The sequence below is a fragment of the Ciconia boyciana genome, chromosome 9 (assembly GCF_034638445.1).
Source record: "Ciconia boyciana chromosome 9, ASM3463844v1, whole genome shotgun sequence".
Classification (NCBI taxonomy): Eukaryota; Metazoa; Chordata; class Aves; order Ciconiiformes; family Ciconiidae; genus Ciconia; species Ciconia boyciana.
In genome coordinates this window covers 35,481,827-35,494,381 of record NC_132942.1, presented here as the reverse complement: position 1 = coordinate 35,494,381, position 12,555 = coordinate 35,481,827, and the positions used below count along the sequence as shown (strand labels likewise).

At 36.7% G+C, this 12,555-nt stretch overlaps 1 protein-coding gene across 2 annotated transcripts in view; it reads left to right on the top strand.

Moving 5' to 3' along the window:
• The window catches only part of LOC140656696 (transcription initiation factor TFIID subunit 4-like), a 150,344-nt gene that overhangs the window by 25,009 nt on the left and 112,780 nt on the right, over positions 1–12,555 (top strand). The window contains exon 8 of one of the 2 annotated variants that reach the window (XM_072872722.1): positions 10,086–10,188. In XM_072872722.1, the coding sequence (XP_072728823.1) occupies positions 10,086–10,188 (103 nt within the window). Of the gene's footprint in view, positions 1–10,082; positions 10,189–12,555 lie in introns of both variants that reach the window. The other variant, XM_072872721.1, reaches the window with a different exon arrangement.

Below are 12,555 nucleotides of genomic sequence, written 5' to 3'. Positions count from 1 at the left end.
ACAAATGTAGAACAGAAAGCTTTTCAAGACTTACAGGCAAGAGTATAATTTTTAGTGTGTCATTAGGTATGCTGCTTTGCTTAGATTAGTCTGCATTAAAATCAACTCTATCTCATTTTAAACTCTTCTACACATAGTTATAAGATCTTGTAGAAGAATAGCTGTACTATACCAGCATGTTTTGTTTAGAAATAGTGCCATACTTTATTTACTGAAATGTATCATTGTTGTGCATATTGGAGTATTATGTGCTTAGACTGATTAATTTCAAAGGCACTATCAATAAGGCAGCTGTACAGCCAGTTACTCACTGACAGTGTGGTGAATTATCCTGCTGTTATATAGGATCTTGCGTGTGTGTGTACAGTTGTAATTAAAATATGTTTAGGATTTTTACGAGGCCTTGAGTTTATACAGGCATTGTCATCCTTCAAGCAAAGATGTAAGAGTTTCTTTGTCTGTGGTTTCTGTGCATATATGAGTAAAGTACTTGACTTAGGTTTCAAAATCAAATTGACAAGTTCCAGAAGGTGTATGAAGTTGGTAAAATTTATATTACCAAGATTCAGAAATGCACATACGTTAATGTAACACCTTACAGTAATCTATCCTTGAGTTTATAGGCTCTATAAAGGATATAAATAATTTGTAGGGTGTGTGGAGAGAGAATATTTCTTTTCCTTTAATTTAAAAGTAGCAGTGCACAATCTGAAAATGTCTGAGCCATCTGAGCCATGTCTTTTGAACCTTACAAATACTTTCTAGCAGTTAAATTACTAACTTTAAAATGAAATTAATATAATTTTACCATCATTTAGTGAGGATAGTTTTAATGTGTAAGAACATTTTAGATGCTAAGACTTCTGACTCTGGATTTTGTAATACACACAAGACATTTGGAAATTTTGCACCTTAACTCATCTGCTTTCTGTTCAGCCACTTGCATTCTTTCTTTTTCTAAGATTGGTTCTCCCCACCCCTTCTGGACTGTTGTATTAGAAAAGTGTTCCTCAGACTTCTTTTTGATTTGTCCATGTTTCGTAAGACTGAATTGACAATAGCTTTGGTTCTTCGAGGTCGGGGAGCAGGACCTGGTTGTAATTAACAGGCAGTAGGTGTAAAAATTACTCCCTGTCTGGGGGAAAGCACATTTCTGACAGCAGCTGACAGGTTCCTTACAAGTATAAATGTTCATGGCCAGTGAATTTAGCCTTATCTCATGCCACAATCTTAGGACTAACCTAGTGCCAGGTAACACAGCTTTTCCCCATGTTTTGCAACCCACTTTAAACACTCCTGTGCCTACTAGGCAGGTTGCACCCACCTTTTGAGAAATACTGATGTAGAACAAAAATGTGTCAGTAAGTCCACAGGAATTCTTAGTCTTATGATTGTAGTTCTTGTGGAATATTTTCTGAATGGAATAAAGCCAAATTTATGGGAGAGACACCTTCTGTGTCTCTCTCTCACATGTCAATGCATACTCAAAGCAAGCAATCATGATGTTAACCTGAGTAGAGATTAACAATGTGAAGAGTTGCTCTGTCATCTTATTCAACATACCTATGCAATATGAGGGAGTTGAAAACTGCTAATATAATATATTGTGGAGATTGACCTGATGGGCAAAAGAAGTTGTTTTTCTCTCTGTAAGGAGCTCGTAGGTCTAGGACTGAATTTTCATCTTACTGGGTACATGAAATGACCACTACATTTTCAAAAGGTAGCAAACTGCACAGAGTAAAACTATGCTTACTTAATACTATTCCTTTTCTAGAAAATATTTAGGGAGAAGTGAATATGCTAAAAATTATAATTTACTGGCTTTATTGCAAAACTGGCTTTCTGTATTTGCTTTCAATTTATCAGTAATTAGTTAATAGAACCAAACATTACATTAACCAAGCACTTAATGGCCCTCAAATTAGTTCTATACAGACAAAAGCAGCCTCAGACAGTGAGAGTTACTGCATAAGAAAATCTTTTATACCACAACAACAATCAACTCAGGTGCCAAGCAGACAACCCAGCAACATCTCCTTATCACACTAGTAATTGTTCGTAAGTATTGACTTTTTTTGTAGTGACAGTGATCACACTCTTCACACTTCTTAGTGCTCCCCGAAATCAGAGCATGGCAAAGAGCTGCTGGCCATCTTGCCTGGGACTTGTCCGGAAGAGGAAGATTACAGCTGGCTTGCCTAAGGGTGGCCAGCGCTGATGGAGGAAACTGGCTGAGCTCCAAATTTTCCAAGCCTGAAGCTCACTGGAGAGAGTTCCAGCTGGCTTTGCAAACTGTCCAGCTGCAGAAGGGCAAGCCTGTTTTGGAATATAGATCCTTTCATACCAGCCAGTTTACAGTAGTCTAGTTTCTTTTAAAATGTGGAGAATCTGTTAGCTGTTCCTTTCTTTTGACTTTTCTGTTTTACAAAGGGGTCAGATGTGGTGATACTTCTTCCAGTTATATTGAGGTATCTTGCAACATGGGAATTCTGTGTACGCTGTTCAGCATGCAATGTAGATTGCACAAAGGAGACTTCAGCATTAAAATGTATAGTGTTAGTGGACATGAAAGAGGATACTATTTTATTTATCTGTTTTGTAAAGTATTAGAATCACGTTCCAAAACTATGAAAAAGCTACACTCTACAGAGCTAGTGCTGTTAGTACTGGTAACTACTTCTAGCTAGGGAAAAGGGGAATAATCTTAGGCTAATATTTTATTGATGAGACACTAATGAGATAAGCCAGCAATCAATTTTTTTAATTGTTCTAAGTGCAATGTTCAAAGTTTGTCTAAATTGTCATTCTTAGGGGGCAGGAGCTCTATATAGCCTTATATATGCAGATGTTACCTGTCTTGTTCTGGGTGTTACAGCAGATAAAGAATGTCTCTCTTATTCATAGAAATGTTATTAAATGTGTTGAAGTTGTAAGTAGATTGATGAGTAACGGAGATCGATTAGCACTTTATATATTGTGTTGACACTGCATCGTAAGGAGAAGGGGAGGTTGCTTCTGGAGGTTGAAGCCAATTATTAAATTTAAATGATAAAGAAACAGGAAGAAATTCAAAGTGATCCATCTTAATTAAAACAAATTTAATTATATGCAAAGCAATATAAAGATTTGTGCAGGGCTCAGATTAGGAGAGATGTATAGAAATACATCTGGACCGTTGTTGCTGCAGTAAATTGTGCACAGTGTCCACATCACCGAAATCGGGAATCAAACTCCTTAACACCAATGTAGTATTAAGAAGCAGGCATTCTTTATTACGGCGCCAGATGCACGGGGAATCGTTCCACCTAGTGTGCATACCACAGGTTACATCAACTAAAGCTTATATTATCTGATTACATACATATGCATCAAATTTCCTGGAATGATCATACATATTCATTCTGTTTCCCAGAACTAATTATCATATTTACATGGTCATTCCGCATGCGTCCTTGAACTCCAAGGGGCTTCCATGGGGGGTCTCTGGTGGTCCTTGGTGGATGTACAGGTGTGTCCTTTAGCTGACCCCTTCTTATGGGCATGCGCAATTTCACCTTGCTTATGTAACTTGCTTCCCTTCTTCATGGTGCATGGTCCCTAACAATGATTTGGCACCCTTAACACAAACCAATTATTCTAACCACCCTCGACTCGTTGTCAAGATGGGCTGGGGCTGTACTGGGTGCATAGCAGCATGTCCGTACTACTCGTCCAATTGTCTTTGGGCATAGTAGCCTATCCGTAGCCATAGATCTATAAACACAACATTAAAGTATTGTCTACCCCGCTCCTATCTCTATGTTGCTTAGTTACAAAAGAACAAACTAATCACTTTGGTTACATCCAGAGGGGAGATTTTGCCATCTTCTAAGTTATGTTAGAATAGTATTTGCTAAAACATTTACTAACACTTTTCCAGGGACTGTCATAGTGGTTGGAGGCTCCCAAAAGGTGAGATACAGTAATGGAATTTGGAAACAAGGTACAACAGCAGAATAAGCATTATGTTATATGGGGATGTTCTGCTTTGCTTTTTAATTCTCTACTGAAGCTTCTTCTGGCATCAGTTTTCTGTTGTTGAATGGTTGTAATTTGTACACATTTTAGTTACTCACAGGAAATAATTTTCTTTTTGTCCTGTGTGCAAGGCAGCTTAGAAACGGAAGAGTAAAAGATGGCTATTTGGATAAAAGAAGTAGTTTCTATTAATGAACTAATAAAGACCTAGTCACTGACTTGGAATCTGGTGTACAATAAAATTTAAATAAAAATGGCTGTTGAACAGTAGACGTCTGGGATCCATTAACAGGAGCAAAGCCTATACTTGACAAATTGTCTGCCGATTTGAAATGGTGCCTAGTAGTTTTCTGAGTTGTTATCATGGACTTTACTTTCAGAATTTTGTAGGCTTTACCTTAATATAAGGAGGATATTGGCAATGAATGTTGTTTAGAAACCGGTAACAAAAGATGGCAGTTAAAGGACAAACTTGAAAGCAAAGACTAAAAGAAAAGCTTAAGAGAAGTAAACACACGTAACTTGGTCAAACACTGACTAAAGGGGAGCATAAAAAACATTTACAAATATTTTAAGGGTTTAAACATCGAAGCATATCGATGAATTATTTAGAGCGGTCTAAGAGAGTATACATATGAATAGCAGGATATAATTAAGCAAAGTAGGATTTAGGTGAGACATAAGGCAAAATATCCTTACAGTAAGACAGATTATTAGATGGTAGATCAGGCTTCCAAAGGCAGTGATGAAAAAGCCATCACTGAAAACATTCAAAATTAGACCAGGTGAAATACTGTAGGAAGAATTGCATACTAAATTGGGGAGCAGGTGGGACAAGTGATCCAGTGGCTTTTGGTTTTATTTTTCTTCATTGCTTCTTTGAAAACATGTACTCAATGGAACAATATTGTTGTCATATTAACATTAAAAATTACGTGCTGAGTTTTTAAAAAGTCCTTTTTATTTGAGAGGAAAAATAATTGCTTATGCAAATTTTGAAGCACTGTTGAAAAATTGTAACTTAATATTACAGCACAGTAAACAATGGTAAATACAAATTCTAGGCCCATAAAAGCATGAACATTGTAAGTTAATGCTGCCAGATTACATGATAGCTGAAGTTTGATATGACATTTATCTTCAGGAGTGAGTAGACTGATAAATCACAAGTGGCATAGCCACAAGTGAGTTAGCAAGTGTTTACTCATGAGTGAAGATAAATGTCATATTGGACCATAGCCATTCTGAATTTTGTACATTTACAAGTGGCTTGTTTCTTCCTTCCACAATACTTTTTTTTAACTCAATTGAGAGAAAAAAATGCTTGGTAGAGGATATATTTTCCAAATTTATTTTTATTTTCCATTCTTTGTGGAAGCTTCTATTTCCAAATGCTTTTGTTTTTATTGCTGTATTTGATATGCTTAAGCTTTTGGATCAGATGCTTTTGTTGCAAAATGTGATTTATGCAAACTGAGTCAGGCTGATTTTGCAGCCCTTGTCAAGTAAGGGGAAGCATATCGTTGGGACCCCATGCATCTGCATTGGTAAAGGAGCATCTAGATTGTTGAGACTTGGAAAATCCTTGTCCTCAAAAACGTTAGCAGTGAGTTCCAATCTAATTGTCCTAAAGGACTTTTCCTTTCAGTGCTTTGTAGGTAGTAGCTTTCATTTTTACATAGTATCTCCTCTTTAGGTAAGAGAAAAAGAACAGAAGTTGCTTCTGTTGCTTCTGTCTTTCTACTTTTATACATTTTATGTGCTTTGGCTGAATTATTTCTCAGTCTGTGTGTGTTAGTCATTTGTGGTGTTAATTATTGGTCTGTGTTCACATTTGTAATCTGTTCTTTGTCCTGCAATAACACGTATGGTAGAAGATTCATACCTGTCATGGTGTGGTCATCACCTTTTGGCTTGAGATTAGGACCAGAGAGCACTATTACTTAATTCTCGTATAGTTATTGAATCTAAGCTTTTTGAAGAAGGGCCTTAAGAAAAATTAGTATTTCAGCTGTCACCACTTTGGTATTCTGGTTATCAGTAGTGTGACTGTTAAATATCCTTTTTTCATCTTCATAAGTCTGCTTGGTTTGTGGAAGCACCTTTGTATAAGCATCCCTTTTTACAGATGTGAAAATAAAGTGAACTTTAGAAATGGGCAGAGTAGTAGTCTAAAGCATTTGGGAAGTGAGAGAAGGAACTTGTCTAGAGGAGCAGACAAATGGTGAATCAAAGTGAGTGTGACTAGTGGAGTGGAAAGATGATGGTAAAGCGGAGAAGTGGGAAGATGAAATAAAAAAATAGGGAGAATACTTTCTATTGTGAGAAATATGAATCTTATTTTGCAGAAAAATGTTATTTTATAGGAAAAAAATGAGGTAACTTCACGTATTGCACTCGGAGAAGCAATGCCGTGACTTTGCTGCTTCAGTGTGTTCCCTGAAGAGCTCCAAAGTGCAGCATGGAGCTGATCTCCAAAGTGCACTAGGAGATGATCCTTCAACTTTTGACTGGTAGACTGAAGAGGAATAAGCTGGTATATGACAGTACTTGCTGTCTCAGCACTGTCTTGATCATAATTTTGTTTGGTAATTTTCCTATTTTCCGAACTCATTATCAAATCCAGGCAATGGCTAAGTCACATTAAATCTTTTCTATTTTCCATGCCTTTGTTGTTATTGTTCTGCTGTTGTGCTTGCTGTCTTCAGTGGTGGAAATAATGAAAATGGCCTCTCTTCTTTTTAGTGGAGATGGAATGATGAACAGTTTCTGTAAACTTTGAAGACTTTTATATTCTGTCTTGTTACCTTTTCTGACTGAGCACTTTTATAAGATCATTGATGTTATGATATGGATGTAGTGGTGGGAAAGGACTTCTGGAGGTGTCTAGTCCAACCTCCTGCTTACAGGTTAGCATGTTGCCCAGGGCCTTGACCAGTCATGTTATGAGTATCTTCAAGGTGAGATTACACAGCCTCTCTGGGCAATCTGTTCCAGTGGTTGCCCACCCTCATGGTAATTTTTTTTTTTCCTTATATTAAATTGAAATTTCACATATTCCAACTTGTGCCCATTGTGTCACATCCTTCTGCTCTGCACCTCTGAGGGAGTCTGGCTCTATCTTCTCTACATCTTGCCATTAGGTGGTTGCACACAGCAATAAGATCTCCCGTTTTCTGAAGGCTGAAGTAATGTCTCTGATAACCTCAGTATACTAAAACATCCACTTCTGTATCTTCTATATCAGTCTGGGTTAGTAAATTGGTGCTTACGAACTGGTCATTTGGGATTCAGCATCGATTCAGCATATGAATAGGTAACATTAGATGGGGTACACTCATTGTGTGTATTTTTAGTCTGTGAGAAATATGAAATAATTTGGTTAAGTTAATCATCTCCCTGACTAGCTTGCTAGTACCTTGTTAATTGTCTACACTTTTCAGGCCAAGTTAAGGACATAATAGTAATGTTCATGCTGTTGGGAAAATAAGCAAGAGGATTAGAACAGTTTGAATTATTTTAATTGATGAAGGGTGGTTTAGATTGTTTATAAATTTTAATGCAGGGTCAATTACCTCTGATTCATCAGTTTTTACTATGTCCCTTGTTTGCCTGCAAAGAAGGTTACACATTCTGTTTCAGAAACAAATTGCTAATGTCCATTCCTTAATCACTTCCAGATCTGAAGATTACATCTCTGTTGAAAGGTATCTTAAAACTGTGTAGAAACTGGAATTCAAGTTAGTGTAAAATTTTGCTCTGAGTTCAGGTGCAGTTGTTCCTTTTAGAGAGTAGGTGCTTGTTGCTGATTGGTTTCTGTATGGAATTTAAGATGACAATTTTGATCTGTGCCCCTTGGAAAAGTTTATTTCTCAATCGTTTTCTGCACTTTCAGCACCTTTGCATATGTTGAGGTCCTGGTACAGTACTTGTTGAAGGATACTTTTTGAATGTATTTGATAGTAAAGAAAACATTGCCATTATTTATGTCATCTTAAGTGGTTAAATACTGTCCTATCTTTAATGGTGTTAGTGGCTCATTTTTTAAGGGCATTCACATGAAAGTATTAATCAGGTGAAACAGAACTTGATTCTGAACTGTAGAAGTTGCTTGCTTCACAGAGAAAAAAAATCTAATCGCAGATGATTACTGTAATACCAGATAGTAATTCTATTCACAGGTCTCACACATCTCCTTTTTGGCCTGGCTTCTGGCCAGTTAAGGTATGGCTGCTTTTCTTCACTATTCTCTAAAAACTCATCCAATAAATTATTGTAAAAGTGGTAACATTCTCCTTCTTTTTCATACCAATGTAGTCTTTTTTTTCTTCTGTGGGCTATTCTGTCTCCTTACTTATTAAAATACACTTGTACATGTTTCCTGTGCATCAAAATGCAGTCAAATTGAACTTTTTCCGTCATTTTCACTTACCACCTCTATTTCTTTCCTGTTTTTAAGCATGATAGCTACCTTATTCTTTCCCCTCTGAGTGTCACTATTTACTCACTGCCTGCCTTGACCAAGTAAATTTACATCCATTTGCTCCATTTCTGTGCTTAGTACAAATGCTTCATTTTCCTTCAGTGTCCATAGTTGAAGTGGAATCCTTAATCTTTTTTTCCCTTTTCTCTTTCTGCAAGGTGGCTATTGCTAATACTTCTACATCCACAGGTTTATTATTACTTTTCAACTTTTAATATTTTAGGATGTACAGAATGCAATTTTTTAACCTCAGAATGCCCCTATTTGTTTTTTCTCCAGACTACATTACAGGTCTTGTTCCCTCATTACTCTTTTCTTGTTTGTAGTTTTCACCTCTCTTCCTTACGATTTGGGAGCCCTGGTTCCTGCTGATGGAACAATTTCCTGTTTGTTCTGTAGCCTCTTCATTCTCTACTTTTACATCTCATTTGAAAATACTGTTTCTCCTTTCCTTTTCTCCATAGCATACTTTGAAGTCAGAGATTTGGCCATTCATTATTCAGCTAAATAATATGGTTTTAGATACAGTTTGTAAGAAGAATGCCGACTGGTGCTGAATAAAGGTGCAGTCGTTCCCATTTGCTTCATGTAGCGGTGCGTAGCGTGGCATATTGTCTTCTAGGAGGGAATACTGCGTCCTGTGGGTGTGAGACTGAGATGTGCAATTCAGAAACAGCAGACTTGTTATGCAATGGGGGTAATGTAGTTGTGACTGTGAAGAGCACATGACTTCTGAAGTTGTCATGCCTGAGTTGTGGTTGTAATCTTATTTGCACCTATTTGCCCGTGTTTTGTTTTCAGAGTTTGTTTATGCATTTTTTTTCCCAGCTCTGCAGCATCCACACGTCTTTTTGAATCTTCTGTTCATTACATCTGTGCCTGCCTTGTCCTTGATTTCATGAACATACATGTTGCTGTTGCTTAGACATGACCCTTGAAGGTTGTTTTTTTTTTTTAATTTGATTTGTTTATGGGTCAAATTCTAAGTTTCTAACCCAGTTTCAGTTTTGGGTAAGAACTTGGCTTAGTAGTAAGTGAAACCTTGAGAATATGCAATTAACATTTAAAAGATGAATAGTATATGATCACCACAAAACATTGTTTTCTTTCTTGTGTATATCTGACTTGGGAATCCATAGTATTTTAGAATTTACTTTTAGTATATATTTTCTTTAAAAAGCGTAGATATATAGTGAAAGGCCTGATGGTTGTAGGTGGATACCACTAAAATTATTGCAGCATTTTCTTCTACAAAAATGCTTTTCTTCCTAGTAAAGTTTCTGAAGACAAAAGTCTGAACTTTAATATTTACCTTACTATGAAATATATTTTTGATGAAGGTTGTGACATGACATTTGTGTCAACTATTATTTGATTTTTTTTTTAAGCATAACAGCAAAATAGGTATATACACACACACACAACCACATGCATTACATGAATATGACTTTTGTCACTAGCTGATTGTGCTTTTAGAGATCCACATGCTTATATTAGTAATTACAGGTATTAGTTTATTTACGTTGTGTGTGTTTGTGTATAAAGAGTATAATATAAGTATACTTTTTTTTAATAATAGCAGATTATCCAGTCAACATCTGCTCAAACTGTGAAACGAAACCCTGCTTGCCAGACTACCCAGATTAGGATGCCAGTGGTAATAACTCAGACCATTAGACCACAAGGTATGGGTTTAAATATTTTAGTGAGATTGTTACCTTTGTATGAATTTCATTGTAATTACAAACTAGTAGCATGGGAAAAACTTACAGTGTTGACATTGGCAGGCTTGACATTTATTTTTTACTTCATACTGGCTGAGGAATGCATGTTTTCACTATGCAGTTTCAAGGTATTTCAGACCAACACAGTGAAATGTTTTGAAACAACCTTAGGACTAAACTCTCACATGATTAGCTCCTTACTCAGCAGTTTTTCATGGAAAGTTCTGAAAGAAGTCAGGAACTTGACTGTTACTATCCTAAGCTCTCACTCTGGCCCAAGAAAGAAATTTTTCTTTTTTTCCTGAAGCCTAGAGGATGCCTCAATTTAATCATCTTACTTTTAACTCCTATCGCTGAAGCGGAATGTGATAGTCACTGTCTCTGCAGCTACAGAGGTCAAGGTAGGAGTCCTAGAGAAATCTCTCAACCCACATACTTTTTTTTTTTCTCCCCCCCCCTCTCCTGCCAGTATGTTTACTCTTTGGTGAGGTCAGAGACTGACTGCAGCAACCTGACATGCCATGGTTAGCCAGGGGAGCAAGAGGTGGGGTTTGTACACAACTTCCTCATCTGTCTGTGGACAGGTGGATTAAAGTCTGGCTGATACATCCCACTTTTTAAGAGGGTTCTTGAAGCCTTCTTACTTTCTAATAAATATCCATTTGTTTCTTTCCATCACTAGACCTATTAGGCTCAGGTTTTATTTTTCCTGATTATGTGTGGGAGTATCTTTTTGGATGTGGGCATTTAGATGATTGAGGGTTTGTAATGGAATACAGAGCTTGTCATCTTTAGGTATTGAATCAGAAGTCAAACTAGTTTAAATGCATATAAAAGCTATTGCTGCCTATTTGACTTTATTGCTTGGTCTTTTCTGTTCTCCTTGGGAAAAGAAAGCATCAAAAACCCCAATGATCACAGTTAATAGCAGTTGATAATCTGCTTGCTCTGTTCTCTTCAGAGAATCCAAAGGTTGAATGGATGTGGAGACCAAGCAGTCACTGTAATCCTGTAGGCTGTTTTTCCAAGTTAGGAAGAAATGCATTTACTTGTCATAAAAGGTGTATATTTGATAGCACTGATACTCATGTCCTGAGTTTATAAACAGAGAAGGTATTTGGCATCTTATAGCATGAACTTCCACTTCTGACTAATGTGTCTGAGCGTGAAGGCTGATTTAATTTCTTTGCTTGTTCAGTCTCTAAGTTGTTAATGTCAATAGTGTGCCAAGAATTTGCATGATGCTGGCATCTGTCTTTTAAACAGTGGATTCAGAATACAAATTTATTCATGATAGCCATTGATCAGCCAATGAAATGCAACTTAACTGGCAGTTCGGCTTAAGGAAGACAGTGGTTCACAAAGGCCAATTCATGCAAAGCCCTGCTTTCAGATGAGCTTATTCCTTATTTACAAGTTTGTTTAAGCCCACCACTATATTGTTTTAATTACACAGGCAAAGCAAACAGGATAGAAATTTAGAAAACATCCCATTGTAAAACTGCTCATCCTGCAGCCCACGTCTAGGGAAAAGTCCGCCTGTGTGCTTGCAGCTCTAAGAAATGCTGCTATGGCGTACTGTCAGATACCAGTTTATTTTGATCTTGATATTTTGTTAAAACTTTCTACTGTAAACACCAGTATAATTATATTTTTATACTGGCCTAGGTATTCGTGTAGAAGGAGGTAAGATACTGGGATAGGACATGGTCTATATAGAAAATTACAGTAGTATAATATTGTGTGGAGTGTGACTTTTTAAGGATCGGTACACCAGAACTGAGCTGACTTCCACAGAATGGTGCATTTTCCTTCTCAGATAGGAGTGAACATCCTAGTGTAATGTATCTTTACATTAATATTAATGCATCCATGTGAACAGACTGTAATGGTTTTTAAAACAGTAGTTTAGATAAGGTTGGCAGGTTTTAAGGACTTTTTTATTAATAAAATTACTTCCACACTAGGGGAAGTAACACTATAGTTATTGCACGAAAAATTCACACTCCTTTATCAAAGCACTTACCAGTATAGTAATTAGATGAATTGCATCTTATGGATGGGGGAATTGAGCCAAAGAATAAAATAAATAGCCAGAGTATTCATTGCAGCTATTTAACCTGTGCAGAAATACAACTAGGAATTTATAATCTCCTAAATTTGGGCTTGTTTCTCTAGATCATGCTACTTAAAATTTGAAATGAGGACCCAGTGGTGAAAGACTCTGTATGTCATTACTAATCCCATGAAATATCTAGGCCCACCGGTGATTTTCATTTTCAAAATATGCCCTGCCTCATAATATAAATTGATGTTTTACCCATATTT